Below are 21748 nucleotides of genomic sequence, written 5' to 3'. Positions count from 1 at the left end.
ACTTACGACCGGTTGAGTAGTCCTCGACTTACGACCGGTTGGGGGGGGGTCACAGCATTAAAAAGGTTGAGAACCACTGCTTTAAATTAAGCCTGTTTACCTTCAAAGAAAACTTTCTCAAAGCCAGAGACAGACTGTATTAAAGGGGGTAAAACTAATTACATTTGTTTAAAGGGATTAAACCTTTCCTGTTGTCTTTTTTCCCCTTCCCCCACCCAAACCACGTTCTTTTAGAGTCTCTCCTCTCTCCCCCATCCCCGCTTTTTCTTCAGTTCGCCTCCAGCTCTGAGCTGCTTCTGGAAGTGTCAATCAGCTGGAGCTCCTGGGGCTTTTCCCGAGCCCAGACAGTCCCGCAGCTGCTTGGCTCGCTTGGCTCATTCCCCCTCCCCTGCTACACTTGGCTAGCAATCGCGTACCACCTGCCATGTGGCAAAGTACCACAAGTGGTACGCGTACCACCAGTTTAAAAGCCCTGCTCTAGAGCAGTGGTTCTTAACCTGGGCGATATTGCCCCCCAGGGGGTGATTTCATTTTTCAAGGGGGCGATGGAACGAAAAGGGGGCGATATGGGGGCGATGAAGCGAGAAGTTTTGGGGACACTTTTGAGATTTTTTCGTACAGTGAATCGCTGTATATCTGTCATACAAAAACATCAGATGATCGCTATTAGTGGATTGAATTGTGCTTTCAAATGTTCCTCCAGCTAGCTTCAGTACAGAACGCCGTACATATGAGGATATGCATCGCTTATCTTCATGCGCATTGCACAGCAGCCTCTACCCGTACAGTGGCACGCCATTGGCCAGAATATGGGAGATATGGGGAAAAGACTGGAAATAGATTATTTGCATCAATATGTCCTGATGACAATTTTAAAGAAAACAAAAAAGTATTTCCATAAATTGAAGAATTATTTCCTATGTTGTGATTGAGAGGTTATATTGGGGGAGGGGGGGCGATGACAACATCCTCATTGGCTCAAGGGGGGCGATTTGTTCAAACAGGTTAAGACCAACTGCTCTAGAAGACTCAACTTTCTTTTTCCTTTTTCCCACCAGATGATCGTTCCAAGGCCACCCCAGTAGTAAGTAAACCGGTATCCTTGGAGCCTAGTAAATCCGCTTCCCCATCTCCCCCTCCGCCCCTGACCGAGGTGGAGCCTGTGCAGCCGGCCGCTGTGACGCTGGTGCGCCCAGAGAGCCCTGTTGCTGTGGACACTAGAGAGGAGCTGACGGAGGTCCCTGAAGACATCCTTGAGCCCATTAGCGCCACCACTACAGTGCCCGGGGGTTTTGTGCCCCCTCCGGAGTCCTTTGTTTTGGACACAGAGCCTCGGGAAGAGGTAGCTGCTAGCCCCGTTTTGGAGGTTCCTTCCCAGCCACCCCCAGAAACGCTGGTGGATGAAGAGGTGGCGGCACCAGCAGCAGCAGCAGAAGAAGAGACGGTGGTTACCCAACAGGAGGTTTCTCAACCCGAGGAGCCTCCCGTAACGCTGCCGTGCGCGCCTCCCGTTCCTTCTCCTCCCCCAGAGGAGGTGGCCGAAGAGGCCATCGAGTCAAATGGAGTCTTAGAAGAGGAGCTGCTGGAGGCGGTGCCCGAGGTGCCCCCGTCCGAGCCGGAATCGCCCATGGAATCGCCCATTGCTCAACCCGAAGAGGAGGAGGTGCCTTCTGGGCTTGGGATCCCGGAGAAGCAAGAAGCCGAAGAGCCGGAGGAACCGCCCGAATCGGATATCAGCCCCATCTCGGAACCCGAAGAGGTGAAGCCCGAGGAGGTGGTTGTCCCGGTGACTGCTGCGCCTGTTGTAGAAGAAGAGGTGGAGGCGGAGGCGGAGGCGGAGGCAGAGGAAGAAGTGGAGGAGATGGCCGAGGTCCCAGAGCAGAGCGCCCAGCCGGTGACTGCCCAACCCTTGGAGACCACGGAAGTGACGACGCAAGGTGAGTACCCACAGCAGCCTCCCAGGCAGCTGGATGCCATCTTAGTCTTTGAGAAGTCTGTGAGGTGCAGAACGGTGCTCTCTGAGCTTTGTTACCCAAACTAGGCATAATAACATCATCAGTGCTGGACAAGCACTGACGACGCAACCGGGTTTGGGTTAATGAAACGTCTGCAAGAAAACAACCCAAGAAGCTCAGAGAGCAGCAAGGACCCCCGTCATACCAATATTCTCCTTTACTGATATGCAGGCGTGTTTGTTTTCCTTTTGCAGTACAGAGATAGGAACCTCCAGTCTTCCAGGTTGGAAGCATCCGGAATCCATCCCCAGGTCAGGCTGGCCGGGGGTACTTAGAGAGGTGATTTTGGACCAGTGATGGCGAACCTTATAGAGACTGAGTGCCCAAAAATTGCCCCCATCCTCCCGCTCTGCAAGCCCACAGGGCCACCCACCGCCTCGGCCCACTGCAGCAGATCGCCTAGGCAGCTCAACAGTGCCATGATGGCCATGCCCTCCGTCCGCGCCCCGCAGCATCATCTGTGCGCGACGGCAGAGTCTTGTCCCCACTGCTCAGTTGCCATGTCTTTGGCTGCGCTGCTCTGCGTGGGCCGCACTCAGGGGCGACTCTCCTCCAGGGGGGCTGCTGGTGAGGAGGGGGCTGCGGGGAGGAGGCAGGGCTGGGGCGATGGTGCGCGTGCCCACAGAGAGGGCTCTGAGTGCCGCCTCTGGCACGCGTGCCACAGGTTTGCCACCACTGTTTTAGACCATCTCAGAACATGTCCCCTCAAGCAGTTTACAGAATCGGTTTGGGCCAAATTAGGATCTTTCCCTAAAGCTTTAGCTTTGCATGGTGTTTGATAGGATGCCATGCTAGATGATTCCTTCAGTTGTGCCAGAGGGCACTGGGTTGGTTGCTATTGCTCCTCACCCTCATGGTCTGCTATACATGGGTGGTACAGGCAGCCCTCGACCTAAACAGCAGTTCATTTAGTGACCGGTCACAGTTACAACCTTAACTGAAAACAGTGACCTTACGACTGTTTCTCACACTTAACAACTTTTGCAGCATCCCATGTCCACGTCCGCAAAACATGGCCGCGTTGCAACTGACTCGAATTTATGACGGTTGCCGTGTCCTGGGGTCACGGGATCCGCTTTTGCGACCTTCTGATCAGCAAAATCAGTGGGGAAGCAGATCCACCTAACAACAGTGTTACTACCTTAACCTCCCCCCTCAGTGATTCACTTACAAACTGTGGCAAGAAAGGTCGTAAAATGGGGCAAATCTCGCCTAGCAAATGTCTCACTGAGCAGTAGACACTTGTTGTGGTCATAAGTCGAGGACTACTTGTATTTGTGGGGTCCTTGATGCTCTCTGAGCTTAGTTGGCAGTTTCTGGTAATTCTTGAGTTGGCACTATCAGCTCAGTAAGCGACAGCTAAGCAAGGAACCACCAAGCACTCCCGCCAACATTGACAGAGGAAGCCATTTGTATAGAGCAGGGGTAGGCAACCTCAGCTCTTTGATGACTTGCGGACTTCAACTCCCAGAATTCCTGAGCCAGCATGGCTCAGCTTGGAAACCTCTCCATTTCCCCTCAGCATGGCTGGCTGAGGAATTCTGGGAGTTGAAGTCCACGAGTCATAAAGCAGCCTAGGCCTAGGGCAGGGGTGGGCAACCTTGGCTCTTTTATGACTTGTGGACTTCAACTCCCAGAATTCCTCAGCCAGCATGGCTCAACTTGGAAACCTCCCTTTCCCCTCAGCATGGCTGGCTGAGAAATTCTGGGAGTTGAAGTCTGCGAGTCATAAAAGAGCCGAGGTTGCCTACCCCTGCTCTAGACCTTGGTAAGTTTAAGACTTGTGGACTTCAACTCCCAGAATTCCTGAGCCAGCATGGCTCAGCTTGGAAACTTCTCCCTTTCCCCTCAGCATGGCTGGCTCAGGAATTCTGGGAGTTGAAGTCCGCGAGTCATAAAGAGCCAAGGTTGCCTACCCTGGTATATGTAGAGAGAAAGCAAACCCCACTTCCTTCTAGCACTGATGATGTTAACTAGTTGGATAATGAAACGGGTCTGCAAGAAAGCATCCAGACCAATTTGAGTTACAAATATTCTATGGATGGTATTTCCTGTAGACAAGGGTCCCCAGCAACCAGTTCGCAGAAACAAGCAGAGCCCCATCCGTGGGATGCAGGCAGCGCACAAAACCACACACTCTCTGGCCCGTGGAAAAAACTTTTCTCCATGGAACCGGTCCCTAGTGCCCAAAAGGTTAGGGACCTCTGCTGTAGACCAAGGAATTTATTGTCTTCAGAGCATTTAATAATAATAATAATAACAACAACAACAACAATAATAATAATAACTGGAGAAGATAAGAAAATACAAAGACCTACAAATAGAAATAGAAAGACTGGGGCAAAAGCAAGCAAGGGTAGTACCAATAGTAATAGGCGCCTTGGGTGCAATCTCAAAACAACTGGAGCACCACTTGAACACCATTGACATTGACAAATTTGCTATTAGTCAATTGCAAAAGGCAGCCTTACTAAGAACTGCTTCCATCCTGCGACGAGATCTGTAATACCATCAAACATCCACATCTGCCTATCCCAGGTCCTGGGTAAGGACTCGATAGGTAGACAAAATGCCAAATCCAGTCTGAACATCTGGCTGACTGTGCGATGATCAATAATAATAATAAAGTTGGAAGGGACCTTGAAGGTCATCAAGTCCAATCCCCTGCTCAGGCAGGAAACCCTATACCATTTCAGACAAATGGCTGTCCAGTCTCTTCTTAAAAACTTCCAGTGTTGGAGCATTGACCGCTTCTGGAGGCAGGTTGTTCCACTGGTTAATTGTTCTCACTGTCAGGAAGTTTCTCCTTAGTTCCAGGTTGCTTCTCTCCTTGATTAGTTTCCATCCGTTGCTTCTTGTCCTGCCTTCAGGGGCTTTGGAGAATAGCTTGACTCTCTATTCTTTGGGGCAGCCCCTGAGATATTGGAACCCTGCTATCATGTCACCCCTCGTCCTTCTCTTCATTAAACTAGACACACTCAATTCCAGCAACCGTTCTTTGTATGTTTTAGCCTCCAGCGCCCCAGGCACTTCTGCCTTTGATGCCTTGGTCCATTTCAGTCTTGCAAAAGGTTCAAGGGCTGCTGTCCCATAGTATCCTGAGCAGATGGTATGGAGGCCACAACTTCATCCCAGGATGCAACATCCTCTATTTCTGTCATGAAACCCCCCCAAAAATGGCTTCAGAGACGGGCTTTGCACTAGCTTGTTGCCTGGAGTGTCTTTCCCTGCCTCGTCAGGACATATCCATAACTTACGTGTCTCTGTCCCTCTGTTTAATCCCCTAGTAGCCATATCAGTGCCAAAGAGAAAGCGAAGGTTGAAGGATCTGAACAAGAAGGAGGCCGTTGGAGATCTGTTGGACGCGTTCAAAGAGGTGTGTAGCCTGCATATTATTAGGGAAGACAACGTGTTTCCCCCTTTTGACTAATGCACTGTTTCTCAACCTTCGCAGCTCTTAAGATGGGATGGACTTCAGCTCCCAAAATTCCCCAGCCAGCAAGATAGGGCTAGCTCTCCCCATGGTCACGTGATCAAAATCCAGACCCATGGCAACCGACTCATGTTTATAACAGTTGCAGTGTTCTGGGGGTCATGTGATCCCCTTTTGTGACCTTCTGACAAGCAAAGTCAATGGAGAAGCCAGATTCACTTAACAACCGTGTTACTAACTTAACCAGTGCAGTGATTCACTTAACCTCTGTGGCAAGAAAGGTCGTAAAATGGGACAAAACTCCCTTAACAAATGTTTTGCATATCAACAGAAACTTTGGGCTCAATTGTGGTCGTAGGTTGAGGACTACCTGATTATATACACACACAATATATACCTATAACTATATTTCTGTCCGTCCATCGATATCTATCTATCTATCTATCTATCTATCTATCTATCTATCTATCTATCTATTTCTGTATTATCTATCTCAGTATCATCGGTCTATCTATCTATCTCTCTACCCGTCTATCTATCTCTGTATTATCTACCTATCTACCTGTCTATCATCTATCTATCTATCTATCTATCTATCTATCTATCTATCTATCTATCTATCTATCTATCTCTGTATCATCTGTATATCTATCTATCTATCTATCTATCTCTGTATTATCTATCATCTGTCTATCTATCTATCTATATATATATCATCTGTCTATGTATCATCTATCTATCTCTATTATCTACCTGTCTATCATCTATCTATCTATTTATCTCTGTATTATCTATCATCTATATCTATATGTCTATTATCTATATCTGTCTATCATCTATATCTATTTCTGTATTATCTATCTATCTGTATTATCTATCTATCTATCTATATCATCTATCATCCATTTGTCTGTCTATCTATGTATTATCTAACTCTATCTATCTATCTCTATTATCTATCTCTATTATCTATATCTATCTATCGTCTATCCATCACAGTCCTTTTGAAGTCATCAGCTGCACGTGAACCTTGTGGGCTTCAACTGTGATTGTGGTGTTGGTGAAGAAAGCACCATTGCTGTGAGCTTGGAGGCGCAGGAGGAACACCGCCCCTCCTCCAGAAAGAGCCGTTTGGGGCTCCCTAGTTCTGTCTTTCATAGGATCTCCTTGCCTTTCCCTCTTAGGCCAGCGAGGGGGGCTCTGAGACAGAGAACAACCCCCCAGCGCCAGCCCTGGAGCCCGAGGAACCTGTCCCAGCTCGCTCCCAGGAGGAACCGGAGGAGACTTGGGAACAGAAGGAGGATAAGCTGGACCCCGATAAGGTCAAGCAAGCGGATCAGAAGTATCGCTACAAGGAAGGTGAGCCAGACCTGAGCAGCAGTTGCAATGTGGGGAAGGTGGTGGTGGTGGTGGGAAACTTCCCATTGAGTCTTCTGTGATGACCTCTGCTTTGAGCCATCGTGTCTGGGCCACTGAGGATAACCCTGTGATGGAACTGAGGATCTGAGTAGACTCATTGCCCAGAGAGCGGTTGGCGTTTCTTACATTACTGCCATGGTTTCCCAGGACTTTCTGGCCAGTCATTTGAGTGTCAAAGCCGGTAAACACCTAGATCAGGTGTCAAACTCGATTGCGTAACACGACGTATCGCGGCGTGTGTTTTTGCCTTTGCGGGGCCGGGGTGGGCATGGCCTGCGCGTGACGCGTCCGCCAGTTTGACACCCCTGATCTAGATCATTGCATCTCCACCTCAGCAACTTTTAAGATGGGTGGATTTCAACTCCCAGAATCCCCCAGCCAGCTATGCTGGCTGGGGGATTCTGGGAGTTGAAGTCCACCCATCTTAAAGGTGCTCCCGGTTGAAAAACACCGATCTAGTCTGCGAACTACTCGAAGGAGACTCTGCTTTCAGCTTTGCGCTGTCTATCTTCTTTCCCTTAATAGAGCAATGGAAGCCCTTGAACCCGGAAGAAAAGAAGAGATACGATCGGGAATTCCTGCTGGGGTTTCAGTATATGTTCGCTAGCATGCAAAAGCCGGAAGGCTTGCCCCATATCAGTGACGTGGTCTTGGAAAAGGTCTGTCCTCCAGTTCATTTTCTTCAGATGTCCATCAGAACCCTCTTTTTTTTTTTTTTTAAATAAGATGGTCGAAGAATTACCTGGCTTAGCCTGTTTAAAGCAGAAGCCAACGGGCAGGTTGCATCTGCTCCCCAACAGCCCAACAAGATTGAACCCCCAGCGAAAGCTGAGAGCAAAATGGTTGACTTTTAGACATATAGTTTTTCTTTCTAACATTTCTCTCCCCCCCCCCCCTGCAAAGAAGGAAGAAAAATCTGGAAGGCATATTGCTTTCATTTCCACTGTTACGTCCCAACTTCCAGGGTTCTCCAAAACAATCCTTCCAATCCAACACTAATGTTTGGTCGAGTTGTGCTGTAATCTCCGCAACAGAACCTGTGGATTCAGCAGTAGGATTGCCAGTCGAAATGGGCGCAGTTTGCCCTCCAGAATTTCCCGTGCCCACTAAAGAGCCAGTTTGGTCTAGTGTAGTGGTTCTCAACCTTTTTAATGCCGTGACCCCCCCCCCCAACCGGTCGTAAGTCGAGGACTAAACCGGTTGTAAGTCGAGGACTAAACCGGTCGTAAGTCAAGGACTGCCCAACCAGTCGTAAGTTGAGGACTTTCTCTGCCCGGGAGCGCTGCGCATGTGTGGTGCCGCCCCCTGCGCTGGCCGAGGCGTAGCTGGCAAGCGGCAGAGACAGAGCAGGCCGACCACCGGCTGCGCCACCAGCTGGCCCAGCCCAAGGGAGGTAAGGCACCCGTCGGAAAAGGGGGAAAAAAATGGCGGACAGTTTTGCTTGGCGACCTCGTGAAATGGTTGATCGACCCCAAATGGGATCGCGACCCATAGGTTGAGAACCACTGGTCTAGTGGTAAAAGCACCAGGGTAGTAGAGCAGGGAGATGGTGAGTTTTAGTCCTGCCTTAGCATGACAGCCAGCTGGATGGCTTTGGACCCATCACCGGGAGACTGTGAGTTCTAGTTGTGTGTTAGACGTGAAAGACCTCTGGGTGACTTTGGGCCAATCACTAGGAGACTGGGTTCTAGTCCTGCTTTAGGAATGAAAGTCAGCTGGGTGACCTTGGGCCAGTCGCCAGGAGATTGTGAGTTCTAATCCTGTTTTAGGCATGAAAGCTAACTGAGTAACTGGGCCAATCACTAGGAGGCTGTGAATTCTAGTCTCACCTTAGGCATGAAATACAGCTGAGTGACTTTAGGCCAATCGCCAGGAGACTGAGTTCTAGTCTTGTTTTAGGCATGAAAGCCAGCTGGGTGACTGGGCCAATCACTAGGACAGCGGTTCTCAACCTGTGGGTCGGGACCCCATTTGGGGTCGAACGACCATTTCACGGAGGGTCGCCAAACAACGCAGTCCGCCATTTTTTCCCCCTTTTCCTTAGCTGTGCTACTCCCTTTTATTCTATTGGCTTTCGAAAGCCAATAGAATAGACTCTCTTGAATAGAGTCTAATTCTATTGGCTTTCAAAAGCCAATAGGAATTGTCCAGGCTGTCTCTGCCCTGCTGAGCCCGCCAAAAGTCCCATTCTGCAAATGGTGCTGCACCAGTTGAGTAGTCCTCGACTTACGACCGGTTGGGGGTCGCGGCATTAAAAAGGTTGAGAACCACTGCACTAGGAGACTGTGAGTTCTAGTCCTGTTTTAGGCATGAAAGGCAGCTGGGTGGGCCAATCACCAGGACCTGTTTTAGGCATGAAAATCAGCTGAACGACTAGGCCAGTCACCAGGAGACTGTGAGTTCTAGTCTGACCTTAGGCATGAAAACCAGCTGAGTGACTTTAGGCCAGTCACCAGGAGGCTGTGAGTTCTAGTCCTGTTTTAGGCATGAAAGCCAGCTGGGTGACTTTGGGCCATTTACCAGTAGTTGGAGAGTTCTAGTCTTGCCATAGGAATGAAAACTGGCTGGCTGACCTTTAGCCAGCTATCTCAGCCCAACCCACTTCACAGGGTGGTTGTTGTGGGGGGAAAAAATAAGAAGAGGAGTGTACGTTAAGTCATCGTTCTGCCTCGAGTTATTTCTAAAAATAATAAAAGGCGGGATGCAAGCAAATGAAAAAAAAAAATCAAGTCCTTCTGAAATTAGGAAACAAATGAGAGGTCCACCTCTCTCCCTTGCAGGGATGTCCTGCAGAGGCCTTAGCTCAGCCAGGAAGTGAGTGGGGGGGGGTCTCTGACCAAGGAAAATGGCCCGTCTCCATTCTAGGCAGTGCCGTACATTAAATGCAATCCTCTTGGGGTGGGTGAGATAAAGAAGACAATGCGGTGATCTGTCCCAGAAAGTTGTGACAATCTGCAGTTCTTTTTTTGAAGTCAACAGGATTTGAGACCATGTTCTAGGTCAGGGGTAGAGGCAACCTTGGCTCTTTGATGACTTGTGGACTTCAACTCCCAGAATTCCTGAGCCAGCCATGCTGAGGGGAAAGGGAGAGGTTTCCAAGCTGAGCCATGTTGGCTCAGGGATTCTGGGAGTTGAAGTCCACGAGTCATGAAGCGGCCTAGGCCAGAAGTAGGCAACCTTGGCTCTTTATGACTCGTGGACTTCAACTCCCAGAATTCCTGAGCCAGCCATGCTGAGGGGAAAGGGAGAGGTTTCCAAGCTGAGCCATGCTGGCTCAGGGATTCTGGGAGTTGAAGTCCACGAGTCATCAAAGAGCCAAGGTTGCCTCTACCTCTGTTATAGGCAATCCTCTCCTTTGCAAGCGACGGACTTTTTGATGTTCTTTTTCCTGCCGCTTGGGCTTACAGGTGAACAAGGTGCCCCTGCGGCCCCTGGACCCCGTACGCTTGAGCACGATGAACTGCGGACCGGACTTCACACCCTCTTTTGCCAACCTGGGCCGCCCAGCCCCACCCAACCGTGGGCCGGTAGGTACCTTTGAGGCTCAGCCTGCCTGGCGAGGCATTTCCTGCCCTTTGGGCCCTGCATGATGAACTCCTAGTTAGTGCCGTCGTGTCTGGGCCACTGAATGCTCTGTGATGGAACTGAGGAACTGATCAGGCAGTCCAGGTTTTCTTTCGGGACTGAACACGTCCAGGGGGCAGAATAACTTCCAACTGTGGAGCCTGTGCTTCTGTCGAGCAGGCTTGTCTGGGCGAGACAAGCTCCAGAGGCCATGCTTGCAAAATCCTGATCTTCCTCTCTCTCTCTCTCTCTCCGCTTGTCCTGCATGGCAGCCTGCTGGGCCAGGACAACGGCGTTCCCAGCAAAGCCTGCGGAAGGAGCCCCGGAAGATTATTACCACAGTGTCTCTGAACGAAGACGTCAAACTGAACAAGGCCGAGAAGGCTTGGAAGCCCAGCAGCAAACGGGCCAGTGAAGTCGAAGATCCTGAGAACATAAAAACTCAGGTAGGGATCGATCGATCGATCAACCAGAACAAATCTGGAAGGGACCTCGGAGGTTGTCGGATCCAGCCTCCTGTTCAGGCAGGAGACCCTATACCAGACATGTCAAACACAAGGCCCGGGGGCCGGATGCAGTCCGAGAAATGGTTTCATGTGGCCTGCAAAGCCATCCTGGAAACAGTGAGGGAACGGCCCCCTCTGCCTTGGCCCTGGCCCAGGCCGGCCGGGAGCCAATGTACAATTTTTTTTTATTTTTTTTTTAAATTTTTATTCATAATACAATTAAAACAACAATGGACAAACATGACATTCCAGAGTGAATTTTCCTATCAGTTCCTATCATAGTACAAAAATTTAATACATTGTTCTTAACCTCTATATAAGCCTCATCTTTTATACAATACAATTATATGCACAGTTATGTATATCTTTTAATTCTACCATGAAGTCCGAGCAGTTCTTAATTCATACCAACAGTAAAATTTGCCCCAGATTTCGAAGTATTTGTGTTCCGTTTTGTCTTTCATAATCATTGTAAGCCTGTCCATCTCAGCACATATTAGAATTTTCTGCAGGATCTCTTCTTCCGTTGGGGTTCCCTTGTTCCTCCAATTTTGAGCAAAAACCAGCCTGGAAGCCGTTAAAATGTGTAGCATTAAATAAAGTACGCCTTTGTCATGTTTTTCCGTAGTTAAACCTAATAGAAAGAGTTCTGGTTTTAGTTCTACCGCTTGCTCTAATATTTCTTCCAACCATATTTTAATCCTGTTCCAAAAATCACAAGCTCGCGTGCATTTCCACCACATATGATAGTAAGTTCCACTTTTCAAATTACATTTCCAACATTTAGGGGAAACATTGGTATACATTTTAGACAATCTTGTGGGTGGGAGATGCCATCTATAAAACATTTTGTAAAGGTTCTCTTTGTAAGAGGTGAGCCAATGTACAATTTTGTGGTGGCCATCTATGCTGAAAAACATTCAGTTTTAGCTCCACAAGCTGTCCAGAAACAGCGAGGAACCAGCCCCTGCCGCGTCGGCCCCGCCCCCTGGGTGCATGCTGGGGAGGTGTCCCCCTTTGTGAGGAATGAAGAAATGGACCATGCCTTGGCGCTTGCCCCGGTCCCACCCCCTTCTGCCAGACACCCCCAGATCTGTCCCACTCCCACCCAGGCCCCCACAGGCACCCTTGACGCAAACGATGTAGAGCTGGCCATGCCCACCCAGTAGGCCACACCCACTCCATCCACACCCACCCATTAGGCCGCACCCACCCTGGCTGCACCCACCCGCCTCCCCCCCAAGGGCAACCGTAATGTTGATGCAGCCATCAATGAAATTGAGTTTGACACCCCTGCCCTATACCATTTCAGACAGGTGGCTGTCCAGTCTTTTCTTAAAAACCTCCAGTGATGAAGCACCCACAACTTCTGGAGGCAAGCTGTTCCACGGGTTAATTGTTATCACTGTTAGGAGGTTTTTCCTTAATTGCAGGTTGCTTCTCTCCTGGGCTTTGCTATCTCTTGTTGCAGCTGAGGCTGCTTTGGTGCTTTTCTCTCTTAATTGCTAGCTCCCTGGGACGCAGGTATTTGGTTTAGGAAAGTTAACTAGGGATTCACATCCTAAGATTTCTAAAGTTAAGATCACAGAAGATGAATGAAGATTTAATGAAGAGAAGGACGAGGGAGTGACATGATAGCAGTGTTACAATATCTCAGGGGCTGCCATAAAGAAGAGGGAGTCAAGCTATTTTCCAAAGCACCTGAAGGCAGGACAAGAAGCAACGGGTGGAAACTAATCAAGGAGAGAAGCAACCTGGAACTAAGGAGAAACTTCCTGACAGTGAGAACAATTAATCAGTGGAACAACCTGCCTCCAGAAGCGGTGAATGCTCCAACAATGGAAGTTTTTAAGAAGAGACTGGACAGCCATTTGTCTGAAATGGGTTTACTGCTTGAGCAGGAGGTTGGACTAGAACAGAGGTCCCCAACCTTTTGGGCACCAGTTCCGTGGAGAAAAGTTTTTCCGCAGACCGGAGGGTGTTATGGTTTTGTGTGCTGCCTGCATCCCATAGATGGGGCTTTGCTTGTTTGTGCAGACCAGTTGGCTCCATAGAAATAGAAATCGTTCAGTCCTGTCTCTTTGATGTAACCTCCAGAATATCTTCTGCAATCCCCGAACAAGTCATTTCCACCAAGTTTGAGAAGGGAGCAGCAGGTGAAACACACCAGTGGTATTTTCCCACAACGAGGTCGTCTCATTCCCTCTTTTCTTCCCACAGGAGCTGTTCCGACGGGTGCGCAGCATTCTGAACAAGCTGACCCCACAGATGTTCCATCAGTTGATGAAGCAGGTCAACGAGTTGTCCATTGACACAGAAGAACGTCTCAAGGGTGTCATTGACCTCATCTTTGAGAAGGCTATTTCTGAGCCAAACTTCTCTGTTGCCTATGCCAACATGTGCCGTTGCCTTATGGGGGTAAGTGGTCCAGGCATCAAGGGCCCACAAGTTCTCACACGCACGGCTCCCTTTCTGATGTGCAGTGGATTTAAGAGCCTTCCAGGATAGGCTGTGGAGATAATATTAACTGATGGTGGTTCAATAATGTAGCATCTCCACTTAGATACTATAGATCAGCGGAGAGGTCCATTCTCAGAATTTGGAAGTCCCCAATAACCGAGTTGCTAGAGGTTGCCTAGTTCAAGGGTCCCCAACCCCCAGGCTGTGGCCCATTCAGGAGTCCTCAACCCACGGGCTGTGGAAGCGGCCGATGAACATGCATGTGTGTGCAGCTCCATTTGTGCGAGCTGCACCTGCGCATGCCCACTGCTTGCATGAAACTATTCACCACCATCAGCAGTCCACCTAGCTGGAAAGATTGGTGACTGCTGGCGTAGTTGGCTCTGCCACAGCATGTAACCTGGCTAGTGTTGACCTTGGTTAGGATTTCTGTGGCTAATGTATGGATCGGTGTATTTAAAAAAAAACGGACATTGGGTATACAGGTTAATGTGGTATGAGCATAAACCGTATGTTGTGATATGATTGTGATCCAGATCATTGGTTTCTTGTGTACGGTCCTTGGACCAATGAGCGTTAGGAGAGCTTACCTGGATGGCGTCTCATGGTGATCCTCAACTCTCTCTTCTTTAGCTGAAAGTCCCCACTACCGATAAACCTACCGTCATGGTGAACTTTCGCAAGGTACTCTTGAACCGCTGCCAGAAAGAGTTTGAGAAAGACAAGGATGATGATGAGATTTTTGAGAAGAAGCAGAAGGAGATGGATGAAGCGGCTACTGTGAGTGGGGTTTGAACTTACAGCTCTGGAGCTTGGGTTCTGAGACCAAAAAGATTCTGACATTTTCAGCTTTCCTCTCCTCTCTCCTCTCCTCTCCTCTCCACTCCATTCCTCTCCCCTCTCCCCTCCCCTCCCCTCCCCTCTCCCCTCCCCTCCCCTCCCCTTAACAGCTGTAACAAGAAAGGTCATAAAACAGGGCAAAAGTCACTTAACAAACGTTTTGCATAGCAACCGAAATTTGGGGCTGGATTGTGGTCACAAGATGAGGACTTACCTGTATTTAATAAACTTAATTTCTCCAGCATGACGAGTGGAGAATCCACCAGTGGGTTTTCCTCGTCGTATGCCCATAGACTAGTCGGCCAATTTTGCTCCTCCTGACACCTCCGTTCCTTAATACTTATGTCATGTAACTGTACACGTTGTTAATCTCCTCTCCTGTTTGCTCGGTAGCCTGAAGAGAAGACGCGTCTAAAAGAGGAGCTGGATGACGCCCGGGACAAAGCTCGCCGCCGCTCTCTCGGCAACATTAAGTTCATTGGGGAGCTCTTCAAGCTGAAGATGTTGACCGAAGCCATCATGCACGACTGTGTGGTGAAGCTGCTGAAGAACCACGACGAGGAGTCCCTCGAGTGTCTGTGTCGATTGCTCACGACCATCGGCAAAGACCTGGACTTTGAAAAGGCCAAGGTACTTCACCCCCTGCGGTGGAAAGGAGGAAAGCAGCAATTGTCTTGCCTTTGAGGAACGTCAAAGGCCACTTGCGTTGGGCACGCACTTTAGGAAGGGTGCCGAGAGCACGTGTGTAGCACAGAGAGGGTCAACTCTGGCAACTTGATACCCTGTGGACTTCCAACTCCCAGAATTTCTGAGCACGGCATGTCTGGCTCAGGAATTCTGGGAGTTGAAGTCTGCGGGTGGTAAAGTTGCCATCGTTGCCCATCTCTGTCATAGCATGTACAGGGTCCATGGCTAATCTTCAGTTTGAGCACCTGCCAAGAAAGCTTAATGCAGTGGTTCTCAACCTGTGGGTCGCGACCCCATTTGGGGTCGAACGACCATTTCACAGGGGTCGCCAAACAACGCAGTCCGCCATTTTTCCCCCCTTTTCCTTAGCTGTGCTACTCCCTTTTATTCTATTGGCTTTTGAAAGCCAATAGAATAGACTCTATTGAATAGAGTCTAATTCTATTGGCTTTCAAAAGCCAATAGGAATTGTCCAGGCTGTCTCTGCCCTGCTGAGCCCGCCAAAAGTCCCATTCTGCAAACGGTGCTGCACCAGTTGAGTAGTCCTCGACTTACGACCGGTTGAGTAGTCCTCGACTTACGACCGGTTGGGGGGGGGGTCGCGGCATTAAAAAGGTTGAGAACCACTGGCTTAATGGGTGTGGCCAGGAAGACAGCAGGAGTCTAGCTTGGTTTGGGGGAGACATCCCTTCTAATATACAGCCCACAGAAGCAAAAGAGGGGCTTCTGTCAATCTCCTTCCCCTTTCGAATGCTTAGGAGCCCTGGTGGCGCGGTGGTTAAAATGCAGCATTGCAGACTAATTCTGCCGATTGCCAGCAGTTCGATCCTGACCGGCTCAAGGTCGACACAGCCTTCCATCCTTCCGAGAGATGATAAAATGAGAACCCAGATTGTTGGGAGGGGGGGCAATATGCTGACTTTGTAAACCACTTAAAGAGGGCTGTAAAGCACTATGAAGCAGTATTTAAGTGCTATTGCTATTCTCGAAGTGTGTATAAAGATAAAACCAGAGACTTTGGGGTTTGACGGATAATGACTTTGAAAGAAAAGTTGAGACTTTGATGCTATATATGTTGACAGAAGCAAGATTACTTTATGCACACAAATGGAAGGACGCATGATGATGATGATGATGATGATGATGATGATGATGATGATGATGGAGTTGGAAGGGACCTTGGAGGTCTTCTAGTCCAATTCCCTGCTCAGGCAGGAGACCCTATACCAGGGGTCTTCAAACTTGGCCCTTTTATGACTTGTGGACTTCAACTCCCAGAATTCCTCAGCCAGGCACACGTGCCTGGCTGAGGAATTCTGGGAGCTGAAGTCCACAAGTCATAAAAGGGCCAAGTTTGAAGACCCCTGCCCTGTACCATTTCAGACACACAATGGACCGTACGTTTGAACGTTCAGTAAATAAACGCTGGTAACCTGAGAACTACCTGTCCTGTTTCTATCGTGTCGTCTCCCTTCGTTGCTTGGCCGTACGCCAAATAAATAAAGGAGCTTCTTCATTTCTTGCTCTTCAGCCTCGAATGGATCAGTACTTCAACCAGATGGACAAAATAATTAAGGAGAAGAAGACGTCCTCGCGTATCCGGTTCATGCTGCAGGATGTGATTGACCTCAGGCGGGTAAGGTGCAGGGGGCAGCTCGCTTTTGGTCCCTGGGCTAGGTGACTGTCCCATTTCCTCCTTTTCTGAGGCAGGGCTGCAATTCCCTCCCAAGGCTAGCTGGGTGGGGTCAGGGGTCCTTGGTGCTCTCTGAGTTTGGATGCTTCCTGGCAGATGTTTCATTATCCAAAGTAGGTAACATCACCAGTGCTAGTATGGAATTAGTAATAGTAGAGGTCAGTACTTTCTCTCCTGGTTCCTATCCCCTGATACAAGTATTTCTCAACCCTATCGACTTTATGAGGTGTGGACTTCAACTCCCAGAATGCCCCAGCCAGCAAAGCAGACTGGGGAATTCTGGGAGTTGAAGTCCACACCTCATAAAGTTGATAGGGTTGAAAAACACTGCTTTATACTTTGTGCTGGCCTGTAAGTTCTTGGCTTCTGCACTGGGCTGATGCCATTTAAAGACAGTTGTGATAGAAAAAGGTTCCCATTGCTGATTCTTCCTATGCCAAAGGGTGCTACCCACTTCATCTCCACCTGGCTAAGGGTGCTGGCTGGGGTATACACAGTCTTTTCCTGATCGTTGTTAACGCTCCGATGCCTTGAGATGCCCACTGCCATTATCCCAGAATTAGTTCAGCATTTGGACAACTAATTTGTTTTGGATTGGCTCCTGGACCGCAAAACACCATGGTCTCTGGCATAGTGGACAATGTTTCACAGGGGTGGGTGTTTGCTTACAACGAGGACACAAAGAATGCAACCAGCAATCAACTCATAACTTTAGTGTACTTTTTACAGATGTTTGAATGGGAGATGGGGAACACAAACTGTAGCCAGTTTTTTTGGGGGGGGGGGACACAAGCGTTTTAAGAAGTGGAACGGGTCCCGTAAGGGTTGCAGGAGTTTACGGCATCCATTTGTATCTTACAACAACTGGCAGCAAGTAAAGATAAGATCTGGCTTTGCTGGTATTTGAGCACAGAATCTCATTCAGCCTTCAAACTGACAGGTGTTCCATGCCCCTGCCGTAGGTGGACTAAAAGCAGATAAGCCACCATGGAAGGATACAAGAATTTCCACTAAGTAGAGTAATTGTATAAGATCTTAGTAGTAGTAGTAGTAGTAAAGTTGGAAGGGACCTTGGAGGTCATCTAGTCCAACCCCCTGCTCAGGCAGGAAACCCTATACCATTTCAGACAAATGGCTGTCCAGTCTCTTCTTAAAAACTGCCAGTGTTGGAGCATCCACAACCTCTGGAGGCAGGCTGTTCCACTGGTTAATTGTGCTCGCTGTCAGGAAATTTCTTCTTAGTTCTAAGTTGCTTCTCTCCTTCATTAGTTTCCATTGTTGCTTCTTGTCCTGCCTTCAGGTGCTTTGGAGAATAGCTTGACTCCCTCTTCTTTGTGGCAGCCCCTGAGATATTGGAACACTGCTAGCATGTTCCCCCTCATCCTCCTCTTCATTAAACTAGACATACCCAATTCCAGCAGCCATAAATAAGCCTTTCAAGTTCCAGTAACTGTGGGGTCTTTGGCGTTCTCCGAGCTTGATGGTTTTCTTGCAGTTCTTGCTGACATTTTAGTACGGCAAGAAAACAAGTGAACTTAGAGAACACCCCTTCATTTCCACCCTGAGCAACAGGCATTCTCCTTTATCTATTTCAGTAACTGCTATGTATCAAACCCAAGCTCTGTTTATAGTGAAACTCACAGTTTTAGTATCCCTTTCTCCTGCCCACATAGGGTAACAGGAAGGACAACTATCTAGTCTCTGGAGCCATAGTTTCCCCTGTCTCTCGTTTTGGTATCGTGACAGATAATATATCAGACTGTTTTTCTTGTAACCGCGGGAGACCTTGGTCTCATACCAGCCTATAAATCCAGGCAATTGCTCATTTTGATCTCCCATTTGGTTATTCTCAAGTTTGTCACGCTATGTAGTGTGCTAAGAACTGTTCAGAGCTTCAAAATTCATGAGCCTTTGTGAGAACAGGTTGTTGTCGAGGTCCCGGGGTAGGCAACCTTGGCTCTTTTATGACGCGTGGACGTCAACTCCCAGAATTCCTGAGCCAGCCATGCTGAGGGGAAACCTCTCCCTTTCCCCTCAGCATGGCTGGCTCAGGAATTCTGGGAGTTGACGTCCACGAGTCATAAAAGAGCCAAGGTTGCCTATCCCTGGCCTAGGCCTAGGCCGCTTTATGACTCATGGACTTCAACTCCCAGAATTCCTGAGCCAGCATGGCTCAGCTTGGAAACCTCTCCCTTTCCCCTCAGCATGGCTGGCTCAGGAATTCTGGGAGTTGACGTCCACGAGTCATAAAAGGGCCAAGGTTGCCTACCCTTGGTCTAGGTGTTGCCCACTGCCTTCGGAGCTTGAACTGTCTCAGTCATTGGCTTTGTGTCTGCAAAATTGTAGCTTTATCAACCTTGTATTGTATTTACTCAGAAAACGTTTTACCTGTCTGATCTGCAGTCCTCAGATGCGCAAGCATCTTTCCTTTGGGAAACAGGTGATTATTACTCTTTAAGGAGGAGAACTCTTTTGAAATCTTGCATCAGGTAGCATGCATCCTTCATGCATAAAAAAAAGAGAATAATTCTGATGACCGATGTGTTCTCTTTCCCAGAGGCAAGGGCATCATGTCCTGTAACAATATTTTAGGTATCTGGGTAGGGCAGCAACGAAGCCTTATGAAGAGATGAAATTTCTGATACTCCCAACTTAGAAGCTTAAATAGGTTCCTTATAGTCATAGCACTGCGATGAGTAACATGATGCTGTGCTAATTCAGTGCAAGCCTAGAAGCCTTTATGGGCTAAATCTATAAACTAGAGGGGGTCCCCAGTTATTGGATATTCCTGTACCCCAATTTCGATGTCATGTCCTGGCTGAGAAGCCCAACGAAGCAAAACACCAGAGACATTGCGATCTCTAATGTAAACTTTATTTGTTGTTGTTAGTTGCGAAGTCGTGTCCGACCCATTGTGACCCCATGGACAATGTTCCTCCAGGCCTTCCTGTCCTCTACCATCTTCTGGAGTCCATTGAAGCTCACGCTTACTGCTTCAGTGACTCCATCCAGCCACCTCATTCTCTGTCGTCCCCTTCTTCTCTTGCCCTCCATCTTTCCCAGCATCAGTCTCTTCTCCAGTGAGTCCTTCCTTCTCATTAGGTGGCCAAAGGACTTGAGTTTCAACTTCAGGATCTGGCCTTCTAAAGAATAGTCAGGGTTGATCTCCTCTAGGACTGAGTGGTTTGAACGCCTTGCAGTCCAAGGGACTCGCAGGAGTCTTCTCCAGCACCATAGTTCAAAGGCCTCCATTCTTTGGCACTCAGCCTTTCTTATGGTCCAACTTTCACAGCCATACATTGCAACTGGGAAAACCATGGCCTTGACTATATGCACTTTTGTTGGCAGGGTGATGTCTCTGCTTTTTAGAATGCTGTCTAGATTTGCCGTAGCTTTCCTCCCCAGGAGCAAGCGTCTTTTAATTTCTTGGTAAACTTTAGTAGGCATTAGCAAACCGGTTAAGATAGAAAGAAAGCTAGCTCTGAGAATATGGTGGGAAACAGATAATTAATTAAAACAGTGAAACTTTCCCTCCTCTCTCTCTCTCTTGACAGTTCAGGTCACATTGTCCAAAATATCTTCCAGTAATTGTTATAAGAAGAAAACTTCAGTTGCCAAATCAACTCTTATTTATTTATTCATTTATTTAAAAATATTTATATGCCGCCCAATCCCAAAGGACTCAGGGCGGCGTACAAAGTTAAAACAGTCATAAAACAATAAAATAATACAGTCATACGGCCAGTCTGATCATATCCCGGCCCCCCGGGGACATCAGCCCCTGGCCTGCCGGAACAGGAGAGTTTTAACGCTTTCTTAAAGGCCGGCAGGGTGGGAGTAGTTCGAACCTGGGGGGGGGGGAACCTCTTCAACGGCTTCGGCTCTCACGTTGATAAGGAACACCTGTAGATCCCAAACTCCCCTCTTCCCAGTAGATTTTGTAGCTTGACATTGGATATATAAAAGTGTCAGTGACACTGATCTATCATGGGGAAAAGTATATCCAGCCCTTAGGCTCATGTAAACGAAATGAGGTAGCGGAAAGATCTTTAATCACTTTTGATATTGAGGGCAACGAAATAGTTATGAAGATATTTAGAAACTGCAGTCTCTACATACCCATTTTGTGTATTTATTTTATTTGTTTCAGAAAATTTGTGTGGCCGCCCACTCGCTCTCAGTGACCTTGGGCGGCTTACGAAAATAATTACATTGCCCCCAATATCCAAAGTTTCTGTCCTCGTATTCTAGAAGTACAGACCCTTGCTGAATGACTACAGGTGGGGCTGGCCACCCCATTGCTAAGCAGAGAAATCACATGACCGTGATGGGCTTAACAACTGCACTTCCCCTTCGGTCACTAACCAAGTCGTGGTTGTTAAGCGAAACATCTCAGGACAGTGACTTACGATTGTGCCTCCGACTCATCTATTAACTCGGCTGCAAGCCAGCTGGAAATGCATCTTTGAAATTGTTTGAGAGCGCCAGATGGCAGTTGTGTGACTGCCGGATGCTGTCACCGAGGCAGCGACAATGTGTGTCGCTGGTTGCAAAACACCTGAACGGCAGTGGTGTAATTGCGGGATATTGTGATGGCTGTAAAGATGAGGGTTAGTTGCGAAGCTCTTTATTATGTTTTGCACCGTCGTAATTTTGAACGTTTGCTAAATGAGGCAGTCGTTAAGCGGGGACTCAGCAAAAAAACCCGTTTGATAACGCGGTGGAAGAGGAGAATTCTAAACAAATATTGGCAATTGGGGTGATTTTGAAAGCAAATACCAAATCAGCGCAGAACAACATTGCAGCCTCAGTGTGATCAACAGTCTGGATCAGTAGCCCTGCCGTAAGCTGGTGCTTCCAAGTTTTAAAACAGGAGTGTCCAACCTTGGGAACTTTTAAGACTTGTGGACTTCAACTCCCAGAATTCCCCAGCCAGCATGAAATCCGCAAGTCTTAAAAGTTCTCAAGGTTGGACACTCCTGGTCTAGCACAGACCCACATAAAAGTGCAATGAGCAAGTTGGGAGCACCGACTTGGCCAAAATTAAAATCCTTTGGGGCAAAGAAGTGGGATAGAGAGGGAGACCTCTAGCTAGGAAGATCTGTCCTAAGCCATCTTTACCCAAAGAGGC

The 21748-nt window shown here is 48.3% G+C and overlaps 1 protein-coding gene and 2 non-coding genes across 18 annotated transcripts in view; all 3 read left to right on the top strand.

The window, feature by feature from the left end:
* Positions 1 to 21748, top strand: part of EIF4G1 (eukaryotic translation initiation factor 4 gamma 1) — a 133631-nt gene that overhangs the window by 88186 nt on the left and 23697 nt on the right. For 15 of the 16 annotated variants that reach the window (XM_039322553.1, XM_039322564.1, XM_039322562.1 and 12 more), the window contains 10 exons: positions 1059 to 1937; positions 5303 to 5391; positions 6633 to 6807; positions 7393 to 7526; positions 10275 to 10394; positions 10704 to 10877; positions 13158 to 13355; positions 14031 to 14177; positions 14631 to 14867; positions 16456 to 16560. In XM_039322553.1, the coding sequence (XP_039178487.1) occupies positions 1059 to 1937; positions 5303 to 5391; positions 6633 to 6807; positions 7393 to 7526; positions 10275 to 10394; positions 10704 to 10877; positions 13158 to 13355; positions 14031 to 14177; positions 14631 to 14867; positions 16456 to 16560 (2258 nt within the window). The remainder of the gene's footprint in view (positions 1 to 1058; positions 1938 to 5302; positions 5392 to 6632; positions 6808 to 7392; positions 7527 to 10274; positions 10395 to 10703; positions 10878 to 13157; positions 13356 to 14030; positions 14178 to 14630; positions 14868 to 16455; positions 16561 to 21748) is intronic. The other variant, XM_039322557.1, reaches the window with a different exon arrangement.
* On the top strand, positions 6879 to 6959 carry LOC120298621. The gene has a single exon (XR_005554154.1). It is a non-coding gene; the product is annotated as a small nucleolar RNA SNORD66 (small nucleolar RNA).
* Positions 10449 to 10528, top strand: LOC120298622. Its single transcript, XR_005554155.1, has one exon. It is a non-coding gene; the product is annotated as a small nucleolar RNA SNORD66 (small nucleolar RNA).

This window comes from Crotalus tigris, unplaced genomic scaffold (assembly GCF_016545835.1).
Source record: "Crotalus tigris isolate CLP2741 ecotype Arizona unplaced genomic scaffold, ASM1654583v1 scf7180000024116.2146003, whole genome shotgun sequence".
In the NCBI taxonomy this organism is placed as follows: Eukaryota; Metazoa; Chordata; class Lepidosauria; order Squamata; family Viperidae; genus Crotalus; species Crotalus tigris.
This window is presented reverse-complemented; position numbering and strand designations above follow the sequence as displayed.